The sequence below is a fragment of the Paramormyrops kingsleyae genome, chromosome 6 (assembly GCF_048594095.1).
Source record: "Paramormyrops kingsleyae isolate MSU_618 chromosome 6, PKINGS_0.4, whole genome shotgun sequence".
Taxonomy (NCBI): domain Eukaryota; kingdom Metazoa; phylum Chordata; class Actinopteri; order Osteoglossiformes; family Mormyridae; genus Paramormyrops; species Paramormyrops kingsleyae.
The window spans coordinates 36,372,612-36,400,609 of NC_132802.1; the positions used below are offsets into that span (position 1 = coordinate 36,372,612).

Genomic DNA, 27,998 nt, shown 5'->3' on the forward strand with positions numbered 1-27,998 from the left:
CATGTAACTTGATGTTTCGTTTAATATGAGTTGATCATGGATTTAGACAATGAGCTTACTGTATTTTGAGTGGTCTCAGAGCCATGGATTATAGTCAGCGTGTGTTCAGATCATTAGTGCTGCTGTTATGGGAAGGATCCATTCTCCTCTTGACCAGTGCTAGGAGTGACTGTGTGACATCACAAGAAACATGAGCCCCTGCTTGAAACAGCTCCTCCTTTTAGCCCACATGTGGCCTCCCTGCTTTGCTCTCCTCCTTTCTGCAGATCTGTCGTGTTTTCTTGCCTTGGCTTTCATTTATTATCCACCTCTAATACTTCAGGAAAAGCACCAGACGCAAACAAAAACACATCTGAATACTTGTGGCTACGTCTCTCCGCTTTGAAAAACCTACATCTGCCGCTTCAGAGAAGGTAGGACAACAAAGAACATTCATCTGGTAGCCCTCTGCCATTGTGCCACGTGGGCCTTTAAGTGTAACGACCCCTTGTGACAGGAGGAGATTATGTCCGAATGTTGCTGGAAAAAAAAAACAAAAACAGGGGGACTGACTGAGGCACTGCAATAGTTTTTCTCCTTTTTCTTGTTTTCATTGTTGGGATTCTGCTTGCAAATGCAAAGGTTTCCGTTTAAAGGAAGAAGAAAAGTAGACTATTAAGATTTATTTAGGGTGTGAACTACAGGCAGAGCAAGCTCATGCCAGAATAATACATGTTTTTTCCAGGTTTTCAGGCAAGATTTTCCATTCTTGTTCGCTACTATTTTAGTGCATTTCTATTGAGTCACCCTCATTTTCGAGTCATTTCATGTGTTGCAAGACTATAAGGCAAGTACTGCCTGCCTTGTTTCAAGACCAGTTTAAACTTGTCCCTGTTCCAAAAAGCTCAAATTCTGATGGGTCTCACAGGAGCCGTCAGAAATGACCTCATGATGTTCCGCATGCAAAATGCGTAATTTGAATTTTATGTGGCCCTTTTTTGGCATTTTAAAGCGACGAGTAAACATACTGCACACGAAAGTAATCTGTTTGGCTAACATTTATGATAAAGAAATAGTCCTCAAATACTTGAAAGGAAGTTTCTATCTATGATTCCAGTAAATACTTCTAATGTCCCACGTTAGTTAAAAAGCTTCTAATTGTCTCTACACTAGCAGTACATTTGGGTCTCTGCAAATACACCTTAATTTCAAAATATCCTTAGATTAGAGAATGTTTACACTGTCTATGCAAATGGTTAATGCCAATGAACAAAATAAAAAAACAATGAATAGGAGGAATGCGGGGGGTGGTGGCCTTACACTTCTTGAGACCAGGGTTCGAGTCTCTGCCCCGGCTCTATGTGTGTGAAGTTTGCATGTTCTCCCCGTGTTATTGTGGGGTTTCTTCCAGGTTCTTCAGTTTCCCCCCACAGTCCAAAAGCATGATAAGTTGAATGGAAGTTGCCAAATTGTCCTTAGATGTGCATGTGTGTGTGATTGACGAGTGTGCCCTGCCATGGGTTGGCGTTCTGCTCTGGGTTATTCCTGCCTTACGCCCATAGCTTCTGGAATAGGCTCCAGACCCCCCCATGTCCCTAAATAGGACAAGCTGGTGTGGAGAACGAATGGATGGTTACTCTGAAAAATAAAATCCTTTAAACGTATAAGTGGGGGGTGAGATGGCTTTTGTTTTACTTGGCTGATTGAAAACTGTTCAGGAAATGTCATCTCCACTCGTTACTCTCATCAAACGATGTGTCTCAGAACAGAGCAGACAGTTCCAGAAACCAAAGAAGTTTGGGGAAGAAGAGTAAGGAGGATAGACTTGAGATAAGATATCAAGATTCATGTCAATCGTCTATGGTGAAGCAAAGGAATAATGAATATAAAACCAAGTGTGCATATGTCATTATTTAGTAGGTAAAACCACTTGAATCCATGATGTCATGCTTAAGTGATGTGTTCTTTTTTTCAATGGGTATAAAAGCTTCACTAAATCGTTTGATATGACCCACTAGTGCGGCTAGCTGTGTTGTGCATAGCATTCAGTGTCATATTTGTGGACTACACCTTTCTTTGAAATTAACTGTTTGACTAGCCTTCTACAGTCACATGGATTAGTAATCTAGAATGTTATTTGCTCTGAGGAATTATGTTGACTTAATATGAAAACAAATCATGTATGTAAATATAATTATATAAATATAGTAAAAATAACAGCGCTGTTCTGTTTGGTTTTTTTAATGCACAGAAATTTTAATAGTGGGTATATAAGGATATAGGTGTTGGTTAGATGAAAATTTTGGCACTGTTTTGGCAAAAAGTGACAGTAAAGTGCTAAGTTGGTGACTTGGCTGAGCTGTAGACCCCGTCTAAGCACACTGACCTGCAATATGAACTATGCTTTCTATGGTGTTTGAACTCTGTTTGGCAAAAGAACATCCTACTATTCAAGAGAAATTCTAGTGGTGACAAGTTTGCAGAGTTACAAATGTTTAAAATCTTGAAAAATTATACTACATTAAAAAGACTCATAATTGGCTTTTTCTGTTGGTTTCTCCATGAAATCACAAACTGGAGTTTATTTTGGGCATTTTTTACTGGGATCATAAAGCCAGTAAACATGGATCAATGCAACGCGACTTTTATTGATATCCATTCTTTGTTTTGTTGACAAACTATCAAGGTCTGCACAGTATAACAGAAAAAGAAAACTTTTCCATAAGAGAACACTTTATACTGCTGTTTTCTATTATGCTGCTGTTAAAGAGTCAGTAATGTGTGATGTCTGTTGAGAAATCCAACCAAATGAGTCTCCAGGAAAAAAAAAAAAAAGAGAAAAAAAAGAGAAAAAATGTTGTTTGACTTGGCAAAAAGCCCAACACCAACATAAATTTTCTTATGAATACTGACCTGGTCTTAGTTCCACACATACCATAGAAGCACTGTTTTTTTTGTTAAACCCTCATAAATGTGATACCAATAACTTTTTAAGACTAAATCAGCTAGAGTGAACAGGTAGAGTTACGTCCCTAAACGAAATACAAAAAAGAAAGGTATACTGGCCAATCAGATATTTGTTTAGAATTCCAAAAAAAAAAAAAGATTTTCAGGAAATAACGAGAAGCCTTTCATAACCTCTCTGGTTCCGTCCAATGAGAACATACAGTCCTGACGCACAGAGTCACAAGTGGGCGTTCTTCAGGTCCCTGGCCACAGTTTCACAGCCGTGTTGCGCTGCCATCAGACTGGCTGCTGGCACCTATCGGGGGGCCCACAGCCTAGTGTGGACAGAACATGCATTACATAACCCTGGGGGGAGAAATGGCCCTTTCACTGGATGTTCCTGATCATAAGAGCAGCACTGTCCTCAAATGTTCTCATTGTGTGTACATTTGTGTATATATACAGATCTACATAATCCAAAAACGGGAAAGTATTTTAAGTTCTACTGACCGCAAACGCATAACTGAAAATAAAAAGAAATGTATATAAAGTGGGCAAGTGTTCTCAGTATAATGTTTTTGGTTCCAACATCCAGTACCTGATCTAAAATTGTAATATTTGCAGTATATGAGGTTGCAGAAAATCATAAATGGGTAAGAATAGAAGTGCTGTATTCAAATGGGGCAGAACACCGCAAAGATCCGGGCTGGAGGGAAGAGGGAGCGATTTGGACAGAGTGAAGTATATGACTGCAGTTTTAAATAGATATTGGAGAAACTGCAAAGCCAGATACTTTCATTCAACAAACTGAGAAACATGCCTGCAGCCCAACATTTCACAGGGAAAACATGATGGGCTGTTTAAAACTTAAGTTTGACCTACATGATTATTTTATTTCCTTTCTGCTCTATTTGTATTTTTGTACAAAACACTTTAAATGCAATTACAAAATCCTAGAAGTCAGAAAACCTCATGGAACTTTAGCAGCATGAATAGTTAAAATGGGGCGTGACTCATGTGCACTCCCACCATTCGCTGAATGGAAACCACACTTAAAGTTTTGTTCACATGTTTGAAAAAAGCCTCAGTGACAATTTGGATATCAACACTGTGGCTGTCCAGAAGCTGGTGGAACATAAAAAAAGGTTTACAGGTACAAATATCAATTACGAAGACTACTCTGAAACAGGGCTGCTTAAATTCAAATCGGGTGAGTTTCTCTGGGAGTTTGAATGTGGTGGAAACTTATTGCAGAGTTTCAGGAAACTCAGGAAAAAGCGAGCTAGTATGCTTGAGCTGTACTGTTTTACAGCTGAATACAGTTTTATGTAAATGCTTAAGTAATATAGGCAGCCATATAATGGCGATAACTGTAGGCTATGTGAGTCAAAGTTTATGCTAAGTCACTACGTTTGGAAAGCACTGGCAATACTAGAGATAAGTTGGGGATTATGTTACTGTTTTACAAACATAGCTTGGCATTCCAGATTGTACATTTACATTGCTGGGATTGTAACAGTGGGCTGTGACTCAGTAAGTATGTTCATTAAAAATTTTCAGACACCCTCTCATAGGTCATTACTACTGTAGTTCTTCATCATTAGATGTCATTAATGTTCATGTACCTATAATGTGTCAATAACTTTATTTTTACACCTAACGAAACACTCAAGGTTCATCTTCTAAGAATAAGCTGAACGGATTTGCATGAAAGACTAACCCGTTGCTGCCTGAGCCAGCAGATGCATTTAAACTGAAGTGAACTCTTGATGTACTGCCATTGAAAGCCGTGATGAAATTGGAGGTTGAGACCATTGTATGGGCAGCAAAGACTGATAACCAGCAGCTTCCAAAGAAAATAAGTCAATTATGTTTATGCTTTTTCAAAATGATTTTTTCCTCAAATTAAAAAAGTCATCTTTTAATTCTGAAACCCTTTATGTAAAATTTCCAGAAAGTAATATTTCTGAAGTATTCTATACGTACATTTTCAGAAACTCACCTTATGTATTTCCTCCATTTACTGCTCCATTATCAGGCATGAAAGTTTCAAGCTGTGCAATCACAGAAAGACAATGCGGCGTGCTTGACTCTTAAAAATGTCATTTTCCTGTATTATGTAACTTTAGGAAAATAAGCCGAGGTTTGCTGGGAGCTGCCATGGACTCAGCAGTAAAATGCAACTGACACTCCTTAACAAGTACTATCTTGCGCCTGCACTTAGCCAGATATGAAAGGGTGAAACTAGTAACGTGACAATATTTCACTATCAGTGAATAATGAGATAGGACTCTAAATATTGTGGTTATGCCAACCGATTTAAAGGTATAATTTAAACATAACTCGACTGCCATTTCTCAGTCAGCTTTGAAAAGCAGAGATTGTCATTTACATTATTTGGCAGAATTATACAATGTAGTTTACAATAGATAAAGGTAACCAAGTCATCCTCAATGAATCATACCTCTAAAAAAAATCCATAATGCAGTCTAGGCCATGTCTTCTTGCAATATTTACAATTTGTCTGTGGAACTGGACTATGAAGCCAATTACATATTCAAACATTTTTGTTAGTAGTAGTGAATAGTGAATAATAGTTCGGGTATCACAAATGAAGTATTTGCTCTTATTATTTTCTTCAAATAATCAAATCTATACATTAAAGCATAAAATGGAATCATATAAGCAATCATAAATCAATGTAAGACATTATGAATGAAAATCGCATGTGCTATGCACGTGAGTGTGCTGCAAATTGACTTCAATTATATTGCTTTTAGGTTTGCTTAATTTCCTATTCTTTCCTATTTCACATCATCGAACAGAACTGCGATAAACCAATATTGACTTGACATGCTGTTTCAGCCCAGTTTCTGCAGTGACATAATGTTTGTTTTTTTGCAACCTCTTGTGACATCAGATCGTATTGTGATTCAGAAGCCGAACTTGTGAGGTTCACGGTTTTATTCTGGCTTTACTCTGTACCCTTATGCACACAAACCACTGTATTTTTCATACCTTGCATTTTCCCCTCTCCATTGTGTATCTTGTGTTTTGTATTTATTCTCTGTCTGTAATTGTTAATTGTCTATTGTCATGTCTCTAACAGCAGCATGCTGTGCCAACAAAAATTTCTACCGGCCTTGGTCGAGTGGCAGTCAAGATCCTGATAATGCACAAAACCCAAGCAGATATAATTTGCATAAATAAATCAGTAAACAATGTAACTTGTATTGGAAGCTGTCTCCCAAGCAACTAGTTAAATGATGGCAGAGGTTTGATAGATATGGTCATCAGACAATACAACAGAATTTCGGGGAAGTACTGTTAAAGGAAAACACCCAGTGATACCAGTTGCAATCATATTAAATGTACTTATATTGCTACAATTGCAGTGCTCAGAATCGAGTAAAGCCGATGTGAGCATTTGCAGTTGGTGTGAGGAGAGTCTTATCTTACTGGCGCTGTCTGACACATTAGATTACAAGGCTGAGATCGCCAGCAGCTGGTTATACACAAGCCTGAGGCAGATTAAACTTGTAAAACTTCCAGCGTCTTTGCTTCAGGTGACAGCAGTGTCAGACCCTGGCAATGGCAGAAGCTCTTTGCAACTATTTATCGTGCATGTTGCTGTATGACATTTGTACAACAGGATGCCATTTCAAATGTAATGCACTGCAACACTGCCATTTAGCGGTTTCAGATGGAAATTAGGTAATTTGGCCTTAAATTTACCGAGTAAAAGAATAACTTCATGAATTCATGAAGATGAAATAAAATCCACATGACCAAACATGATGCTAATATTTGCAAACGCCGTCAAAGTAGCTCTTAATTGAAAAACACATTTTAAAAGCATGTACATGCAAGATTACTGTGTACGGCAAATATCTAAATAGCAATAAAAACTTCCTAAATATAATAATGGCCCCTTTGCCTCCTGGGAATTATGTATCGTTCATATTTACTAACCTCTAGATAGCTGTTGCTCTGGCTGAAACCGTCATAAAAAGCGTCCATTTAAATTGCATGGAGAAAGATGCACTCTCCACATGCCTCGACTGTCACAAGTTTAAAATAATGCAAGGTAAACTGAGCAGTGTTAATGCAAGCTCATAGTGTCTGCTTAGCATCAACTGTTTCACAGTCTAGTTATGGAAACATCAACATCAACAATGAACTCACTGCCCTCCACTCAGTCACGCACCCCATCCCCTTCTCGTTTACTGGCAAAGTAACAAAGCCGTCGCATAACGGAGGACTGTTATTTACATGCTTCGCCAAGGGAGCAAAATTATAACCGTTTGGCGTCGAACCAAATCACATGCAACTGTAAACCGTGGCAGTAGCGAAAAAAAGACTAAACAGACCATTTTAAAAACTGCAACAATTTCCAACTAAAGAAAACTGTTGTCAAATAAAGGTGAAATAAAAATCTGCAATCACTTTACGAGGTGCGGTTTTTTTGCACGTAAATATCTGGTTTTTCGCAGTCCCCTGAATATCAGCTGGTATGACAATAAGCGCTTTTTCTGACACGCGAGGTCCCCACAATGAAACACTTCAGCTGTGCCGGGGAGTCTGCAGTCTGCCGCTTTCTTTGGCTCCACCAGGCACTCAGGAAAAACAGTTTACGCTCATGCCCTAGATTAATTTGAAGCAGGACTGTATTCGGCTTCCACGTCAGCGTAAGGCTGCTGAAGATCGCGCGTAAAACAATAGCATGCAAATGTTATTTTTGCCTTTCGCTGCAATGAGGTACGTAAAAGAGTGTACATCTTGAGAAAAGGTTAATAAGTTAATCGAGAACAATCTCCTCGACTTCAGGAAGAAGAGAACCTTAGTTTGCTCATATATATATATCTCCTGATTTGTTTCCTGAAATGCTCCAGGATAAGGGCAAAAAGGTCATTTACCAGTCCCCTGGAAGCTCGTCAATACCTCTGGTGCACATTTATTTATTTATTTATTTATTTAACCACATTCCCTACTGCTGTTCATGAGCTAACCGGAGTCTTGCCAAGGTAGTAGCTCAGCACATCCTGAGTGGAAGACAAAGAAAGAGCCTTTAGTGGAAAAAGAACATGTGATGGTATTTTCCAGCTATTATTGTTGTTATTCTGAAGCCGAGGTATTTATGAGAGACATACCAATAATGAATGACTAATAGAGAAATAATTCATAACATAGCACCGTGTTCTGTGTGTGATCTTGCTGCAGATTACCTCATGTACAGTGACTCCCATTTCGTGTCCGTGGGTCTGTCCTTTGCTTACATTCTGGATTGCAGGCCAGGCTCCTTCCGTTAGTGTAAGGCTTGTACACAAGGCTCACAGCCTGTGGGAAGTCCACACATGGTCCTGCCCACACCTGGACACAGTTTGTGGTCTCTCACAGCAGTGTTTATGACACCCAGGAACATTCCTTCAGTCAAAAATTAAACTGTTCTACAGCAATTTTAATAATTACCAAAAATAACCAAGTTCCTTTTCAGCCCAGATGAACACAGAACTTAAAAAGTTTGCAATGCTATGGTTGTGACGTTTTCCAACAGTAAATCTAAAGCACATTTTTATTTTTATGTTATAGCCATTGAAGCTTCACAAACGTCGAAAATTCATCAGCACACTTGAAACTGACCCACAAGTTTGAAGCTTCAGGTTGAAGATACTGCAACCCTTTCCTAACGCAACATGGAGCTTCAGAAGATTCCCAATGGAAACCACAAGATGATGACTTCGGAAGAAGGGTATGTTTCGCTTTGGTTTTGTGTAACACAGTACAGTTTTCGGTAGTGAGGTTCCTGAGTTCTGCTGTCACTGCATATGAACGATATCCTCATACCAGTGTGGAAACGATATTTAATGAAAAAAATGCATATTTTTATATTTATTTTAGGGGCATGCTTTTTTTATTTATTCACTTAGTTAAAATCCCAGGTAACAAGTTAAATAAATTTCAGTTTAAGGCTGATTATGCTTCTGCATCGAGCCTGCACAGAGCTCATGCCACAGCCTGCATAAGCATTTATACTTGTGTGCAGCCTGTTTTGCTGCGATGTGTAGATACATTTCTGGGGAAGTGTGCATCTAGCTAGGAGCAGGGAATGCAGCTACGCCATACCCTCTATGCAAAAGTATAAATCAGCCTTTAGTTCACTGCACAAGTTAGTTACCTAAAATTTTATGGATAAACGCAGAAAAACTGCAAGCAATCTTCACGTTCATGAGTAACTCTGTCAGAATAGCACAGCTAGCTGTATGAAATAATCCGTGAGTGAAGTGATGAACTCTTACCTCTATTTTTCTAGCATGTTTGATGCAGGAGAATGCGAAGAGTTTCTACCTCACAAGACCGATGGGAAGAAGAGGCCACAGTTTACAGATGTGAGTGGGAAGTCTGGGTAACATGCTGGTTCTGTTCTTTGTAAGCTAGGTATACAAACTACGAAGGTGAAGTTAATCACTTGAAAAAGATTTCTGAGTGTAGCTCGAAGTTTACTCCCACCTAAACAGATCATTGAGTATATAATGATACTGCATGTGCAATATGATCGTTTTTGTTATAATCTTGCCTGAAATCCGTAAAATATTTGATACAAAACTGTCACTTTGAAAAACCTTACTGAGCTATTATAGTGTCCTTCAGTGTTCCACTTTTCCATTTTCCTATTACAGTTTGAAGGGAAGACCTCTTTTGGAATGTCTGTCTTTAACCTCAGTAACGCCATCATGGGGAGTGGAATTCTGGGACTGGCCTACGCCATGTCAAACACGGGCATCGTTCTCTTCCTGTAAGTAGTCCAATTCAAAGACAACGGGCAGCAGGACGGAGCTCAGCAAATTGCTTCGGGCATAAGAATGCTACAGTGTCTGAAAGCTATATCCAGTGCATGATTGTTGTGAGCCTGGAACCTTTTCCAGAAAGCTAAGGGCACATCCTTAATGGGATGCTAGTCCATCACTAGTTACATACTGAAACTCTATAGATAATTCAGAGGCATCTGTTCAGCTGCACTACAAGTCTTTTAGCCATCAGATGGGCCACATGCAAACAGTGGGAGAGTGTACCAAACACCCAGAGCTGGAATCAGAGTCAGGCCTGCAACCGAGGAGGTGCGAGACTGCAGTGCTAAATACCAAGGCTCCATGCTACCCCACCTGAATGATACCAAAACTATGTAAAGAACTCTATTAATAAACAATAAATCACTGTTTAAATCTGTGGGTGGTGTGGTGGGGCAGTGGTTAGCACTGTTGCCTTAGAGCAAGAAGGTCCTGGGTTCGGTTCTGGGTCCTTTCTGTGTGGAGTTTTTCACAATCTCCCCGTGTTCATGTGGGTTTTTGCCGGTGGCTCCGGTTTCCTCCCACGGTCCAAAAGCGTGCAGGATAGGTTGATTTGGTGAGTTTAAATTGGCCCTGTGGTGTGTTGGCGACTGCCCAGGGTTGGTGCCCGTTGTTCCTGGGATAGGCCCCGGTACTCCCCATAACCACAGTTGCGATTAAGAGGTTTCTGAAAATGGATGGATGTATGTTTAAATCCATGAATTTTCAGTTCTACTTGTAATACAACAGGTCTTTGGTTTGAGCAAATATTGACATCTTTGGCTTTCAATTTATTTTATATAGCGCCTTTCACAACAGAGTTGCCAAAAGGCTCTTTACATGGGTGTGTTGTAATGCATTACTATGTCATATATGCAAAATACAACAACAATCTAGAGGTTGTTGGACAAATAATAAATTTGCAACAACAAAAGATAGGCAAAACATATTGGCTATTAGCTATCTATATTTACTAGCAATGAAGCTCTAACCACAGCAGATTTCATTCAGACAGCAATTGGCAAAAGGCATTTGTGAATTAACATGCTATTCAATTCAATTATAACAACCAATCAAATCATCAGTAGCAGAATACAACAATATATTTGTATATTTTTCTGTACTTTTAAGAATTCTACAATAGCAACAATTATCACCAGGCACATTAAATAATTAGCTTCTTTGTTTGCTTTTTTATTTTATAAAGGTTCAAGTAGCACAATAGAGAAATCTTTAAACAACTATAGTTGACTACATTATGAAAGATTATACAAGACATTTCCAACCCAGGAATGAAGCCTGTCACTGAGCTTAAATGGTCACCAAGTCATATGGCCACAAATACATTCCCAAACCACTGCACCACACAGTGTTTCTCTTCCCGGTCTCTCCAGAGGCCCTATGCACAGTTACTGTTGGTTTAGCAATTGTGGAGAGATTTTGTTTCTCCTGTCTAAATAGTTTCAGTGAACTTAAGTGAAGTACCCTATAACATACATTAGTGGCTGTATGCCCCATACCAAAAGTATACCTTTAAACATACATTAGTGGCTGTATGCCCTATACCAAAAGTATACCTTTAAACATACATTAGTGGCTGTATGCCCTATACCAAAAGTATACCTTTAAGCATACATTAGTGGCTGTATGCCCTACTGCAGAAATGTACCCTTATAATATACGTTAGTGGCTGTGTGCTCTATTCCAGAAATATACCTTACAATGTTCATTCATATTAAAATGTGTAGAAATGATTCATAAAAAGAAATACAAAATGTGCAAAAATTCCAGCAGATGCATTACTCTTGTAATACTCTACTATAGTTATGCACCCGTTTACGTCTAATATTCTACATTGTAAAGACCTGACTTCATTTTTAAACCACAGAATATATTGTTTATTGTTCTGCCCAAACATGCGTAACCATGGTTTTATTCCTTGCTTACATTTGACAAATTATAGCAGTTTTTTTTTGTCTTTGAGAATAAAAATGTGTTGAATTCATGATGGGGACAGACAGATGCCTTATTTTCATTTTTCTTTTTTGGTAATTATAGTGCTGACTGTGGAAATATAAACTTTCTGCTGCTTTTTGTTGTCTTTAGACTGATTAACTGGGTTTGCAAAGAGGCTAAATATTCGTCTTTATGTTCTGCTGAACCTGTTGTATTAACGTGAGTATATGACAAACATGAGTCAGGCTCCATACTAACTTTCTCATGTGTAACTGCCAAGAAACTTCTTCACCCCAAAGCTTGTACGACCACATTGTTTCCACTGAAATACAAAACTGTATCATACTTTTATTTTTTCTCTTGCCACATTATGTTTCTCTTGAGGGTTCCCTTGCATATTTTGTTAAAAAAAGAATCAAAATGTACTGAGATTCTTCACTAATCTCAGCCTGCTGAAGGGCTGTGACACGACCCTGGCAGGGATGATGTCTGGCTACGAGTCAAGCTTCTTAATGTTTACATTTGTTAATGACAGTTTGCGTGACATCAGACCAGGACAGTCACAATGTCCTCAGTATACTGATAAACCAGTTTTCATTCTGAAGTCACAAACTGGTTGAGACAAGGGCTGCTGTTTAATAAATGCAGTCCTTAAAGGTGCGACCTTCTAAAACTCATTAAAAAACACATTAAAATTTAATCAAGATGATCCCAGATGTTTACCTTTTGACACTCTTCTAAATATGATTTAATTGCGATTTATTGAATAATAAGTGGGAGTTTGTAAGTCCCATTATATGAACTGAATGCAGGAGCATCTTGGAATATGATCTGCATTAATGCAGACTAGATGAGAGATACAGACATCTCCTAAATCAGATACAATTGGTCTTTTTCATAAAATGATAGTGACCCAGTTGGACAGTTTTATACCCTGGGGTATTTCAACCCTGAGTCTGTACAGTATTGTGAAATTATGTTATGTTGGCATGAGGTACAGTCTGCCACATAAATGAGTACATCCCTTCTAAAAAGAAAGATACATTTCAATCCCTAAATATGTTGCTTATCAACAGGGATACATTCTCTGAAATGCGTCGTTAGACAATTTTGTCGTGGTACAAACATCACAGAAGGTATTTACACACTATGCGTAATACTGTTTTACAGTAAACTTTTTTAATAAGTAAAAATGTACATTCTGTAATAACGCTAAAAAGTACAGTTTAGTAAATTTATAAACCAGTAACATAGTTGTTTCTTATCATTATCAAGCATTGTAATTATGGGACCACTATCGTATATGCGGTCCGTCGTTGACCAAAACGTTGTTTTGTGGCACATGGCTCTAATGATTGTTGCAATTCATGGAAAGGCAACAAAACTAACATGTATTAAACATGTACTCAATGACAACAGAGAAGGATATTTTTACAGTATTTCTAAAAGAAGTGAATTGTGTAACATTGCTTAAATTCACTGTTGCAAAAATGAGTACACCCTTGACTAAAATTTCCTATTACATAGTATGTCCATCATTACTTTACAGGGGTGCACTGATCGTTGTTAGTGATGAGTGTGCCAGATTGTGGAGCACGGTGTCATCTACCCTGTACCACTCTTGCAGGATGACCTCCTTGCAAACACAGCACAGCTTTTGTCTTCCAAAAGAAGTGCTCAGCGGGGTTTTGGTTGACGTACCTGGCCACTCCAGCACTTTGTACTTGCTAAGAATACAGCAGTCAGTGTTGTCATGTTGAAGAAGTGCCCAGTAACCCAAGATGTGGAGAGAAGGTCGTATCTTTTCTTTCAGGATCTTGCAGTACATCTGTGAGCCCTAGTTGCCATTGATGAAAAGCAGTTCTTCCATACCATCAGCACTCATACATCCCTAGATTAGAGCTCTAACACTGCCATGTTTTACCATGGGACCCATGCACTTACCACTGTACTCCTCCCATGAGGGACACCATACCTTTTGGATGCCATCAGATCCAAAAAGATTTTGGTCTCAACCAACCAGCGGACAGATTCCTGGAAGCCTTCCCCTTTCTTGATGTGATTCTTGCTGAAGGCTAAATGGGCTTCTTCATTATTCTGCTTCAGCATCAGTTCCCAGCATGGTCAACAACCCTGCATTCCATTCTGGTGCCAGATGCGTCTTGCTGAATGAGATCAAACAGCCATTCCTGTTTGACTTTCCACAGCTTATTCCGATACTGAGGCACTTGCTTGGTGATCTTTCCTCATTTTTCTCAGCAAATAACAAAGCTCATGACATGGTGTCAGCTTACGACCATGAATGTTTCAGTGTTTTTGTCACATTTCTGTATGTTTCGAATTGCTTTTGCTACTGTGGTTTTGGCTTAATACTGGTGATTTACCAGTAGTTTTGTATCTTTGTCCTGTTTGGCGCAAGGAATGTCTCCACCCAGGTCTCTCATTGTTAGCATTAAGTCTGAAAGTGATTAAATGACTCAATTGTGGGTGAATTGATTACACCTGTTTGAATTTCATTGTTTAACAGATCTACAGAATAATTATCCTTAGTTAGCCTCAGCAAACAAATTTTGTTTGGTATTGATGGATTTCATTGGTAACTGAAAGATCAGTGTTATTGGAACAATATATCACACATAAACCCAGAATATTTAGAATTTGTTAAGACAGATAGCTGAAGTTTTTCTCAGATTCAATTTAAAATAATCCATTGTGAAACTGACTGAATATGTGGGGTTCTTTTTTCTTACTTAATACAAAGTGAGGTTTATTCTTCCTGATGTATTCCAGGAATAATTCTTTGCAAAAGTAAATACTGTAATATTGTGATGAAAGTCAAGATCCCACTTGGGTGATGGTAGCTGATTATTTGCATGTTTGTTATGCCAAACAGATTCTGATTATGCCTGGACACCATTATGGATTCAGATCTGTTCTAACGAATAGGAACAGTCCGTTGTTTAGACTTTATTCTGCATCATACGTCTATGATTCTCAAAGAGTGTTACACCAAAGAGGTCCTACTATAGTAAATAGAATGTGAGCTGCTGTCCTGACAGTATAATTGTTTTTAGTTTTTCTCCTACGGCAGCTTCATTTGCACTGGCCACATATTTCTCTGTGATGAGTGTCCTGGGATGTAAAAGGTCACAAGGTCTTGTTTCAGTCATTAGGCTTGAAAGGTCCACGGGGTGGAATGCCTGGTAATTTGATATGGAGTCATGTGAAGGATATTTGGCTTAGACCATCATAATATGCTTGCCGCAGAAGATTATGGGTGCAATGATGTCTCTATACCTCATCCATCCATCTATAAATCCATTTGCAGCAGCCACATTCCCAGTCAGGGCTGAAGTGAACTGGAGGCCAGCCGGGTAACCATAAGGTATAAGGCATATGCACTTCAGTCTGCTAGAGGGCACTCACAGAGTAGCGGACACAGCCACACGCTCTCTGCAGGACAGACTTACCCCCTGACCTGCAGTATCTCTTATGGGTGTGGCAACAAACCAGGAGAACCAAGAGGAACCAGAGGAACACAGAGAACATCCATCTACCCCTTTTATTTACCTGCTTTTCCTATTCAAGACAAAAGCACCTGATCTGTTCAGAGTTGTGGGGAGGTCTGGAGCCTATCCCAGAAGCTACAGGCACAAGGGGGGGACAACCCAGGATGGGGCCTAGACCCATTGCAGGGCACACTCACCCCTCAGAGCAATTTGGTAACTTCAATTTACTTTAGTATATTTTCAAACTGCAGGGGGGAGGGGAACCAGAGCACCCAAAGGAACCCTAGGGCAACACACACCAGAGTTGTGAGGCAACAGTGCAAACCACTGCACCACCACACTACTCCAGAGCGAACATGCAGATTCTGTGTAAACAAAGCTGGATCCAGATTCACACCAGTAAGCCTGGGACTGTGTGACGCAAACCATATGCATCATAGGTACCAAAAATGTATTTCCTTGTCTTTCACAGAATCTTGTTGACTTGTATCGCAGCCTTGTCAGCCTATTCTGTCCACCTTCTCCTGAAAAGTGCTGGAGTCGTCGGTAAGGAGATCACAGAAATACAGATCAAATGTAACATTTAGCACCACATTATTATTGCATTTATATACCTGTCTGCTTCAGTTCACCAGATATATTTTTTTTCCAGGTATTCGTGCTTATGAACAGTTAGGCAAGCGGGCCTTCGGTCATACTGGGAAAGTGCTGGCAGCCGTCATCATCACTGTGCACAACATTGGAGGTCAGCCACTCTGGGATTAGGCCAAGTGCTTGAATGACAGTGGCGTGTCAGCTTCTGCAACGCAGCCACTTTGCTGAACTGAGTTAACACGTCTTTTTCTCTTGCCGAGAAAGAGTTAGTTAGGACATTGTTGAGGAAATGGACCAGGAAGTCCAGCAGAATATATCACTCTGAATGGAATGGGTCTGAGTGCAAACATGATACGTCACATGTGGCCTTGAGCATGAGTGGACTGTCCGCGTGACGGTCTGACCTATTGCAGCTTGGAAAACAAAAAGTTGTTCTGGGTAATCAAGAGAATCTGAGCCAATCAAAAGCAGCGTGTGTTCTTTTACCACAGCTATGTCAAGCTACCTTTTCATTGTGAAGTATGAGCTGCCTCTGGTTATCCAGGCTTTTCTGGGCAGGCCGACCAGCACCGGGTGAGTGTGAGGGCAACGTGCAGACATGGCAAGGGTGAATGCAGCACAAACCAAACACGGGCCTATCTCGACACTACAGTCTGACATCCACTGTTACTCAACACCCCATTGCATAATAGGAACTTGGTAGAACCACAGTCAAATGGTACAAAATTCAACATTGTCCCGATGCTACAATTATAACTCTGGCTTTGCTGTAACTATTTTACTATCTGTTCCATTGTTCCTATCACCATGCTGGGGACTGGGAGTTATTCATAGAAGTGTATTTGACCATGCACAATCTCCATTTGCAGAGAGTGGTTCTTCAATGGAAATAACCTCATCATCATCGTCAGTGTCCTCATTATCCTCCCCCTCGCTCTCATGAGGCACCTGGGTATGTCGCTGTTCTGCTCATCGTGCTTTTCCAGTCACTCCTCAGTCCTCCCAACTGTAGCCCCGCGACTTATCATGACATATTTGCCTTGATGCGTGCAGGGTACCTGGGCTATACCAGCGGCTTCTCCCTCACATGCATGGTGTTCTTCCTCATATCGGTGAGTAGGAGGGTAAGGAGGGCACGCTCCATCTCTAATAGGGAAAGGAGTCCTTACCTTTCTTAACGTTGGCACATCAGTTTGTCGGTGAGGGCCCTCTAACCATCACCAGTCCCACATGAATACTCAGGAAGGATTTGGTTTATAAAGAAGTGCAGCCTAAAAAAACTATCTGGCTACATCGGTTGAATAAAATACTTATGAAGTAAAAAAAAAAACATTTGAAATATGTGTCATTGCTTGGATCTGTCTTTGTTATTTGACATAATCCTGGGATCCACTTGATCTTTCAAGGGATCCCACATTTGCACATTACTGAGCTGCCTCACAATGATTTGGCACGTTGTTAAATGGAATGCTCTCTAAGCACATGTGCAAATGTCATGCTTTTTGATTTCTGTGAGACTATCGTAAAATACATTTAAAAACAAATACCTGTACCATTACGAAAAAGCCTTTGTATGTGATAACCAGCTTTAGAATATAAATATATAAACCAATGATCTTCTTTCTCAGGATTCCATGGATCTAACGTTTAATTTCTGGTTTGCATGTTTCTCACATGCGTTAATCCCATTGCAGGTTATATACAAGAAGTTCAACATTCCCTGCCCCTTAGAGACTTTCGGCAACCATTCACTCAATGCCACTGCTGAGGGAGATTGTGAGGCTAAACTGTTCACCATTAACCAGCAGGTGAGAGCGTTGGACTTTTTTCATTACTTCATACTAATAAGGATCTGAATACCTTGTCAATATATATTTCATGACCTCAAGGCTCAGTACTGTAACCACATAAGGACAGGAGTTATTTACAGCCATACTGAGAAAGTTATTCAGTATGGAGGAGATTTTGGGCATCTTGCCATAGATATTATTTCCTGCCATCTGGATGAGGGCTTGCATTCACACAATCAGAATATCAGTGATTTTATTCAGACTTGTGTCCACGCCCGTATTTGCCTTAAAGTTGCTGTGTCTCTCTGTTTGGTATTTGGCTCTGCTGGCTAAGCCGCTGTACAGAAGGGCGCTGGTTCAAGCCGCAGTCTTGGCGGACTAGTCATGTCCGTGGGACCTTGAGCAAGGCCCTTAACCCCCAGCTCTGGGGGCACTGCATGCTGGCTGACCCTGTGCTGTGACCCCCCCAAGCTTGCTCTCATCTGTAGATGTGTCTGTGTGTCTCATGGAGACCAGGATGGGGCAGGCAAGAAGAGAATTTGCCCACAGAGATTAATGAAGTATCTCTATTCTATTCTATTTTCAGACTGCATATACAGTCCCCATTTTGGCCTTTGCTTTTGTGTGTCACCCAGAAGTGCTTCCTATCTACACGGAACTGCACAAGTAAGTTGGTGAAATCCTGAGTCCCTGTAACACATTTCTACCCACTGAAACACAGTAGCACTGTTATGAGTTTTAATAATATATGTTTGAGGTAGACGTCTTGACTTCTACAATCCATATTAAATGTATGTGTTGTTAGTCATGTATGTCCTTTATTCATGTAAAAATACATAACAATTTAATGTTTTGTCAAACATGTAAGTTCTACATTGATGTTACATGCATATTAAATTAATCTACTGTAAGGCAAATCAGTACAGTTTATATGCACAATTCTTTGAATGAACTCAGTTGAATCATGGATAACGGTTCCACACAATTAGAATGAGTATTTTGATAAGGAAACATTCTTTTTCAATTGATACATTCACTTTGCGTTCTGGGAAAATAACAGTTGAGTTAATCTCACTGAATTTCCTCCAGATTAATGTGGAGAAATTGTACATATTTTTCATGAGAATAATATAAAAATTATTACGAAACTACAGTACAAGCAATAAGCATGCATTTCCTATTAGAGCCATATGTTATTTTCCTGTAGGCTTTTCCCTTGAGTGTCTTACCTGCCAAGTGTGTTTTTTGGTACGAATGCAGCCATAATCATACAAGAAAAAAACACTGATTTGCAGTGAACATATAGAAAACATCAAGTGTTGTTATATATAACTGAAATAAGAAAAATGTCTGACAGCCTAATATAAACCATGCAGATTCTTTCATATGGGAAAATGCATCCACAGTCATTGGCGCCTCTTGACCAGTGTTCTGTTTGTCTGTAACTCATACATGCTGAACTGCATATGTCTGTGCTCCCTCCAGCCCCACCAAGAAGCGCATGCAGAACATTGCCAACATCTCCATCTTGGGCATGTTTACCATGTACCTCCTCACTGGTGTCTTCGGATACCTCACATTCTATGGTAAGAGAAAACGGGCTTATTAAAGCATTTATATGATTAGGCAAACCCAACACAATGTCATCGGGAGGCCAATGAGAAACCAACAATGGCCAGATGCTGAAGCCTAGGCTACGGCGCTACTCCAGCAATGAGTGATAGCTCTGTATAAAATTCAGTGTGAGCTTCCTAAGTAATTAGTCAGAAAACAAGATGTCGTAATACAAACCCAATCAGTCAGAACCCTTGTGTACCCTTCTGTTTAGGACTATAATGCAGGCAGATATTTAACCTGTCATTATATGCAGTGGTGGAAGTTTCACAGCTTTAGGCTAAGGGTTCTGAGAGGTGGATACCTGTAAACATCTCCAAAGGCATTACTGCTGGAGACTAAACACATTTATACCATGGCTTTGTAAACGCTGTTTTCTTGTTGGGCTAGAGATGTCACATGGATGTTTATTTTCATGTAACAGCGCAGGTACTGTAGTTCCAGCAGCCTAACAACAGTTCTATATTAATGTGTTTTTATGTTTTAGTAAATGTTATAATATAAAAAAACCTGTGATTCCCATATATAAGGAGTCATTTTTATCAGCATAGTTTTCCTTGGTTTTCAATATGGAAGCGCCTGTCTGTTGACGGTTCTATGGTAACTTAATGGACTTTCCAGCGAGTAGCCTGACCAAGGCTTCTATTATTATAGGGACTATATTTTTAAGAGCACAATGGAACATTATTAAATGCTATTTGAAATAGTTTTCTTCTGAAAAAGTAACTGTAAGTAGTTATTAAGGGTCCAAAGCACGTAGTGCTATGGAACCTTATTGTTTTTATTATTATTATTGTATTTATTAGTCATGATTTAAGAGGGATAAACCACTTTATGCAGTTATACAAAAATGATCAACTTGGACTTGTTTAGTGTCGCCAACCATGCTGTCTGTTATTTTCATATAACCTCACACCTCATCGTGATTTATCCCTTCTGAGTTGCACATGGAAGATCAGTTCTCTGTCTGCTTATAGAAGAAAAAAATATCTAAAAAACACCTACAGTGTTACCTTGGAACTCGAATGCCTCTTAACTTGACCAACTCGGGCATCAAATGGGTCTATTCAGTTTTTTTCGACTTTGCCCCTCGCTACCTTGGAACTCAACCGTTCCTGATAAAATTTGTGTGGGTCAAGATGTGATCAACTCTACCAATTTGGACCATGAACAGGTTGGTTAAGAAAAATCTAGCCACAACTTGAACGAAAACTCGGAACATGACAAAACATAACAGACCTGCTAAAACTGATTGGATTGAGACAAACGGACCTACTGGGATGCTGATGTCTATGAATCGCTCTTAGTCTTGCGGTACCTCTTGAAAAAGTTTGCCGTGCTAAAGCTGTGTTCCTGTGTTCAGTGTGAATTTTTTGTGCTTTATCTACAGTACATTTAGTGACACAGTAATCATAGCCCCTAAGAAAGTGAGCAGTAATAGCAGCCAACCAAAGAGGAGATTAGTGAGAGTAACTGTTAAAAAGGAAATTATAGCGAGACTTGAAGGTGGTGCATGTGTGTCTGCTCTCACTTTGGAGCATGGAATTGTGTCATTACTTTTATATTGATTGTCAGTGCTTTTTATCACTAGTTAGTTTAAAGTAAGCAAGTTTTAATAGGCAATCATATGGGGTCTGGAATACATTAAATTCATTTACATTATTTCTTATGCGAAAATTCAACTTGGACCTCGACCAAATCGCAACTCGACCAGCCTTCTGGAACGATTTAAGCTTGTGTTCCAAGGTACCGCTGCAAAATAATTATATATGTATATTCAATAGTTACACAGTAAGGAAGATGTGAGATGGAACATATGTTTTGAGTAGTAATTTCATTTGATAATGGAATAAAAATGAGATGAAACAATTCCATGAAAGTGCATATAAGTAATGGGGTGTTCACATTCATATATATACACACACACACACACACACACACACACACACATACACACACACACACACGCACGCACACACACACACACGCGCACGCACACACACACACACACACGCAATCATTTATATCAGGATTCCCATTTCTCAGCTTGAAAGGTCTTTCCAGAGGAACAAAACCTTGACTGTAAAGGCTGATTTTCTGCGTCAAAAGTAATTACATGTCACCAGACCCAGACCGCAAGGCCTGTGATCGGTCCACTTGGTAGCGTGAAGAAAGCATACACCCAGGTGTACTTATATTGGTGATTGAACTTTAAGTGTTAGTTATATCTAACATTAAATAACTTACATTTTCTCTTGCTTCTCCAGAATGTGCGCTAAAGTGTGTTGTTGTGGTCTTTCTCTGCGAGGATTAATAAACTCCATGGACTCTGCACTATGGTGCTTCTTTAGATGTTTGACCAAATTGCTTGTGTTACAGTTTTTTCCAATCATTTTCACACTTGTCTCAATACCATGTCCACTTTTTCACAACACTTCACACAGTGGGCTGTACCAATACACACCTGAGCACATCACTTAACCTTTGGTGCAAAATGCCCTACAACCACCAAAACGTTTCACAATTCACCCAAAAGTGACTCATACTGCCATAACAATGACAAATGCTGTCACCCAACAACACTGCTGGGGCACTCAATGTTCAATGGGCTAAAAAACACTAACATCTTTCAGCATTGCAAATTACATATATAAAGTGTGGCTGTATCCTCCAGTTTGGCACAAATTACTGTCATGTTGCATTGTAAAAATGAAATAAACAACTACTTTTGTGTGTAAAAATTGTAATACCAACCAATTCTAAAATGCTGTAATATATTTCATTAGAAATCATGTAGGTGTTGCTGTTTCTTTTTTGCAGTATGTAAATATTTCATTCCTAGCAGAAAATGCCAATCCAAAGATGGCCCCTTTTGTACATATGGCAAATTGGCACTAACCAAACAAATTCCTAGATAGGTTCTTAGCTGAAATTTCAGGCTGGTGTGTGTTTTCATTCAGCTTTCCAGCTTCAACCATTGTAAAATGCTTGGGGTGATCTAGGGCAGGGGTCTCCAACTCCAGTCCTGGAGAGCTACTGTCCAGTAGGTTTTTCTATCCTACCTGGCTTCTGATGAGTCACACCTATACTCAAGTAAATATCAGGAGCAGGTGAGGCTCATCAGAAGCCAGGTAGGATAGAAAACCTACTGGACAGTAGCTCTCCAGGACCGGACTTGGAGATCTCTGATCTAGGGGGATGGTGGTGGTCTAGTAGTTAGGGATCTGGCTGGGCTCCCATTAGGAACCCCAGAAGATTGTGAGTTCACTCCCAGGAGGTGCCACCATTGTGCCCCTGAGCAAGGCCCTTGACCCCAACTTGCTCCAGGGGGACTGTCTCTGTAGATATAGTACTTCACTGTAAGTTGCTTTGGATAAAAGTGTCTGCTAAAAGAATGTGAATGTTATACTGTAATATATATGTTCCCATACCCACTGTTTTTGCACAGATTACATTGTGTTGCCTTGCAAAAAGGAAAGGGACACTCCATGGCCTCATTTGTATAGATGGTGTAGATGGTAAAGAAGCAGCAAATAAAAACAAAATTAGGAAATTTCTGCTAAAAGCATAATTATTTGCATAGTGTCCTTTGTCTGTCAAAATGCAGCATGTTTCAATTGACAGTGCTCTAAATTTCATTAGGTTTTGACCTGAAAGTTAACTGTTTTGAACAGATTATCTAAATGTCTGAAAAATCGGCTGTAGCTGTATAAAGTTTTGCTGGTGGCGAACACTGACTGAGAGAAGTATTCGTGAAATTTGGGGGAAGTGGTGATTGAATGCATATTGTGTCAAAGCAATGCAAACGTATACATAGTATAGCTCACATGGTCCAATGGTATGGTGCATGTGTTAAGTGTTTTGAAAAAGTGGACATGGTATTGAGACACGCGTTAAAATGATTGGAAAAAACTGTAAATGGCAGCTGCCCTTTCCTATTCTTGAAACTTCAGCAGAACAGAGCTTACAGTCTGCTTTATTTCTTTCTTCGTTCCTTATCTAACAATATGTCCAGATAGCTGACGTACTCACCAATTTGCCAATGCCAGGGTTCTCTGCATTTACTCTTCCAAAATGTTTCTGGGTTGACAAATCTTTTGCTAGATACCAAAATCTGATTAGGCGGCAAATAAATGAAAAAAATGCCGTGGCTTTGAGTTTTAATGTACTATTGCAATTATGTGGTATCGGTTCCAGGTATTGGACAAGTTTTATGAATACGAGTATGAGCATATGAGTGCCGTATCAGCCCGAAACCCAATGCTAGTATCGGTAAATTATGCATTATTATGCATTCATAAAGCATTATAAACATGGCTATAAATATTTAGAAAAAGGCAAGCTGTCATCTATAATGCACTTTAGATACCTTCATAATCAGTACAAAACATCCTTAATTCTTATGCCGACTATCATAATGGTATCCATAGTGCATTATAAATGAAAGCTTAACTGGAGCTTATGAAGTATTATAATCAACACTATATTGCCTTATGACTGTATACTGACCATTATAATGCATTATGAAGGTACCTATAGTGCATTATAGATGAGAGCTTCATTGGAGCTTATGAAGTATGATAATCAACATATTAATGTCTTGTAATTATCAATAAAAGATGCTGCATGGCTTTATTAATTCTTATACCAACCATTATAATACAGTATGAAGGTACCTATAATGTATTATAGATGACAGCTTCCAGTAGAGTGTTACCAAGTAAACTATAGAGGTTATTCTTAGGCTAGCATGCAGGGCCATGATTCATGCCAAGATGTGATGGGACTGTAAAGGTAATCTGATGCCATTTGCTGTCACTTGTGCTTCTAGTCACCGTGGAAGCAGAGCTCCTCCACATGTACAGCAGAGTGGACCCTCTGGACGTCCTCATCCTGTGCGTACGTCTGGCAGTGCTGGTGGCCGTCACCCTGACTGTACCCGTGGTCCTCTTCCCGGTAGGAGGTTGCTCTGTCATCCGGAGCCTGCTGTTAATCCATCTTGCCATGACAGGCAAACTTATTGTGCTACAATTTTATGTCTGAATTTCGGTGCAGTTCTGGTTTTGGCTGGAATGGCTCATAAACGTTCTTAAAGTGGCGTGATTAGTGTAGTTGTCACCTTTAGTTAACATGACGCTTCAATGTCAGCAAGAGCTATCATTTATTTTGGGTGAGAACTGGACATGCTATTTGATATTTTAGACAAGGCATTGTGTAACTACAGCCAGATGCATTATGGGATTTAACTTGTAGATAAGTTGAGTCTCAATGGAGGATAAGAAAAGCAGAGGGATGGTTCTACAGATATGTAAGAATTCAAAACCTGTGGAGAAAAAATAGAAAAAACTTGAGCAGGAATTGGAGGATTTTTTTGTTTTACAGGAAATGCCTTTGCACGGTAAATGTAGGAATGGAATGTTGAAACTTTCCCTCCTATAGATTCGGAGAGCCATCCTGCAGCTCCTCTTTCCTGAGAAGCCCTTCCACTGGCTCCGGCACGTTGGCATCGCTGGCATCCTCCTCTTCCTCGTCAACCTTCTTGTTATTTTTGTGCCAAACATCAAGGACATTTTTGGTATCATCGGTTAGTGTCTTTTTTATTTGTAGGGGTTTTTTGATCTTTTTATTGCAGACTTTTATTTAACATCACGGCTTAGTATTAGACATATTATACAGTCATGCACCACATAACGACATTTTGGTCAAGGGACGGCTTAAGCAACAAGTGGTCTAATAATATTCTAGTACAAAGGAGCTGAGAAATTCATATCGCCTAGTGATGTTATAGCACAATGCATTCCTCGCATGTTTGTGGTTATGCTGATGTAAGCAAACCTACTGTGCTACCAGTTGTAAAAAAAGTATTGCATGTACAATAATGTACAGTACATAATACTTGATAATGATAATAATCATGTTACTGGTTTATGTATTTACTAAACTAAAATTATGTTTAGAATGTACTCATTCTGCTTATAAAAAAGTTTGTAGTGTAGTAGGCTGTACCATCCAAATTTGTATAATTACACTTTGATGTTTCCACAAAATCAGTGATGCATGACTGTAGAAATACAGCTGTATGATTCTTAAATTAAAAATAAATATCTTTAGAAACAGATTGACTAGAACAGGCTTTCCCCAAAGGACATGACTACCAAGACTGTGCATCCTATTCTTCTATAAATTGTACAGGTTGTAGCTATTGCTCTTCTTAAAACATTGATTGCATATGAGGTCAGGGATTCTGTTCTTCTTCTGAATTACTGCCCATATCACACACATTTTTTGCTAAAACCTTCTGAAAGGAACCATTTTAATTATTTTTTTTTAAGACAAGAGAAAGGTGCTCCTACTGACCTACAGTAAAATTTGCTTCTATATACGTGATTGGTTAAAGGAAGAGATCTGACGGACAGCCAAAGAATAATGATTAATTACAAAACAAAAATTTAAATGAGAGAAGGGTGAAGTCTAAGTAAAAAGTAGTTTGTCCTTTGTAAATATATGTGAGTAAAATTAAAAAACGTTTCAGAAAACATTTAGAAAAATACTATTTTCCAAATTTTTAATCAGTTACTTGCAACAGAGTAAATGTAATGAAAATTATTAACAATGAAATAATAAGTCGTCAGTCAGTCAAACAATTTTATTAATCCAAAAAAAGGCAATTCATTTGGACAAGTTCATGAAAAGTTCAATCGAATTATGTAGATGAATGATCTTTTTCTCTCTTCGGTTCCTGTCTAGGGGCCACTTCTGCTCCCAGCCTAATTTTCATCCTGCCTGGATTGTTCTATATTCGGATTGTCCCCATTGACCAAGAGCCAATGAATTCTAGACCAAAGATTCAGGCATGTTCTCACTTCTTATATGTAAATCACATGCACTTACACAATTCCAATACCAGTACCATTGCCAATAATAAATATCAATAACCAGAAATTTTGGGCCCCCTGTAAAATGTCACCATTGGCCCCCAGTATTAGATTTTAACATGTTTAAGGGCCCAAGTAAATTGCTGAGCCCCAGGATCTGCCAGAGTATCCATGCCTCTACTGCACCCCTGCCAATACCAGTACCAGTAACAAAACCAATAACACTGCCATTTTGTTTTTAAATGATTTACGTTTTAATGTGAACTTTCTCCTTTTCTCCCTGTCTTGCTGTCTTTAGGCTGCTTGCTTCTCAGCTCTTGGGTTCCTCTTCATGATCATGAGCATGACTTTCATCGTCCTTGACTGGGTGAACGGGGAGAGCCGTAGCGGAGTCGGACACTAGCACGTTACTGCTGAACAGGGATACCAATAGTGAAAACAGCAAGCCTTTCCTGAACACCTCCCCTGATATAGTTCATATAGCCCAACATATGAGAAGCAGATTAAACACTTGAAAGGCTGAACCCCTCCTAACTGCAGCTATGGTGAGACGACCATCCCACCAGCTGTCTGGTGCATATCCCTCTATGGCGGAAGCAGAACTCATCAATGACCATAGAGTGTTTCTTTCAGACTTGTGTTTGTTTGGATTCATCAAGGTGTGTCCAACAAAATAATAGTTTATAGAACCTGACAGACAGAACAGAGAGTGTGAAAATGCAAATTAGTATTATTGCCAAGAAAACTGTATGAACCAACAGAAGAGTACTTATTTCCAAGGTCAGGTCACAGCAGGTCACCTGTGACTCAAAAGATATACAAATCCAGACCAAAGTCTTCCTCACTTTTTTACAGTTCAACTGAATTCTAGCTCTAAAAATGGGAAAAATAGCCAAGTAGATTCAGATAAAAGAATATCGGAATGATTTATTTATATTGTATCCTTAAACTTGAAATGAAATTGCTGAAAAAATATTTCTTTCAGGCTATTTATTCAGAGGGGCAATCAGAAGTACCCTCATGTCTCTTCTGAACAAAAAGAGGAGGACTACAATTAGAATTTAGTCATTTGACGATGTGTGTATAGTAATATAACTTAGGTCCTGCTGGGGTATCTCTGTATCTCTACCTGCCAGTTGATTTGGGTAGAGGTTGGTGCTTTTCACAATTTGTACCAGTAGAACGTTCACCCATTTGGGTTCAGTTGATTATTCCTTATCAATGCTGCAGTCTGAATTTATAACAAATATGAAGCTGAACAAGCATTTTACTTTTCTCAGTACCTTTCAGTATTTCATACATCACAGCACAGCCAACCTCAGCCGATGCTCTAGCCATCTCTTAAGTTTATTGGAAATGCCACAGCGGTCCCACTTTCCACCGTAGTGCCAAAATCAACACTGTTTATAGGTGACATATTTTGTAGGGGGAGGGGAGCCCATCAAAGGCTTAGACAGCAGTATTTGTACAACCCAAAGGTGACTTTTATTAGAGGGAGACGTTGACACATCAGCATTTCTGATCGTTATCTCTGAAGTGGGAACATGCCAGTACATGTGTACAGTATCCATTCGGCTGGAAATGAGATACATCGTGGATGAAGAATATCCTGTTAAGCATTCCCACGTTAGCTTGTGTTTTGACCCAACACTACTTGTAAAGACAAGTGTACCAAAGATGGATGCCAAAAAGAGAAGCTTTATCCCATGCCTGACTAGACTCAGACACACCATCACCCCACAGTTCAGAAATTCAGATTTCAGGAGCCACAAGGAAAGTGATTGCTGATTTTGATCATACTGTTAAAAAAAAAAACCAAAACTTTGGACTCTTCCAAAGACCATGTTTGATTTGTGGTAGGTTATGAATTATATATCTCTTTTCAATAAAGGTGAATGGTTGTCATTATTT

General features: G+C 39.3%; 1 protein-coding gene across 2 annotated transcripts; it reads left to right on the plus strand.

Annotated features, from left to right (window-relative positions):
- The first annotated feature begins 211 nt into the window (after positions 1-211).
- slc38a5b (solute carrier family 38 member 5b) lies at positions 212-27,995 on the plus strand. 2 transcript variants are annotated; one of them, XM_023819321.2, is made up of 16 exons: positions 212-413; positions 8,515-8,674; positions 9,236-9,311; positions 9,603-9,718; positions 15,687-15,760; positions 15,867-15,959; positions 16,300-16,381; positions 16,678-16,760; positions 16,862-16,920; positions 17,503-17,616; positions 18,185-18,264; positions 19,084-19,184; positions 24,044-24,168; positions 24,652-24,796; positions 25,960-26,063; positions 26,386-27,995. In XM_023819321.2, the coding sequence occupies exons 2-16, from the start codon at positions 8,619-8,621 to the stop codon at positions 26,488-26,490; spliced, it is 1,413 nt and encodes a 470-aa protein (XP_023675089.1). In that variant the 5' UTR covers positions 212-413; positions 8,515-8,618; the 3' UTR covers positions 26,491-27,995. The 2 variants fall into 2 exon arrangements, with proteins under 2 accessions (XP_023675089.1, XP_023675091.1); XM_023819323.2 differs by lacking the exon at positions 212-413 and adding an exon at positions 3,982-4,135.
- Positions 27,996-27,998: the final 3 nt, after the last annotated feature.

What these genes read in the sequence shown, in the direction of transcription:
- slc38a5b (XM_023819321.2), top strand. Translation starts at nt 8,619, where the DNA reads ATGGAGCTTCAGAAGATTCCCAATGGAAACCACAAGATGATGACTTCG. An exon ending in GAAAAGTGCTGGAGTCGTCG is followed by an intron (nt 15,761 to 15,866) that starts GTAAGGAGATCA and finishes TTTTTTTTCCAG; the next exon opens with GTATTCGTGCTTATGAACAG. An exon ending in TGTTCACCATTAACCAGCAG is followed by an intron (nt 17,617 to 18,184) that starts GTGAGAGCGTTG and finishes TTCTATTTTCAG; the next exon opens with ACTGCATATACAGTCCCCAT.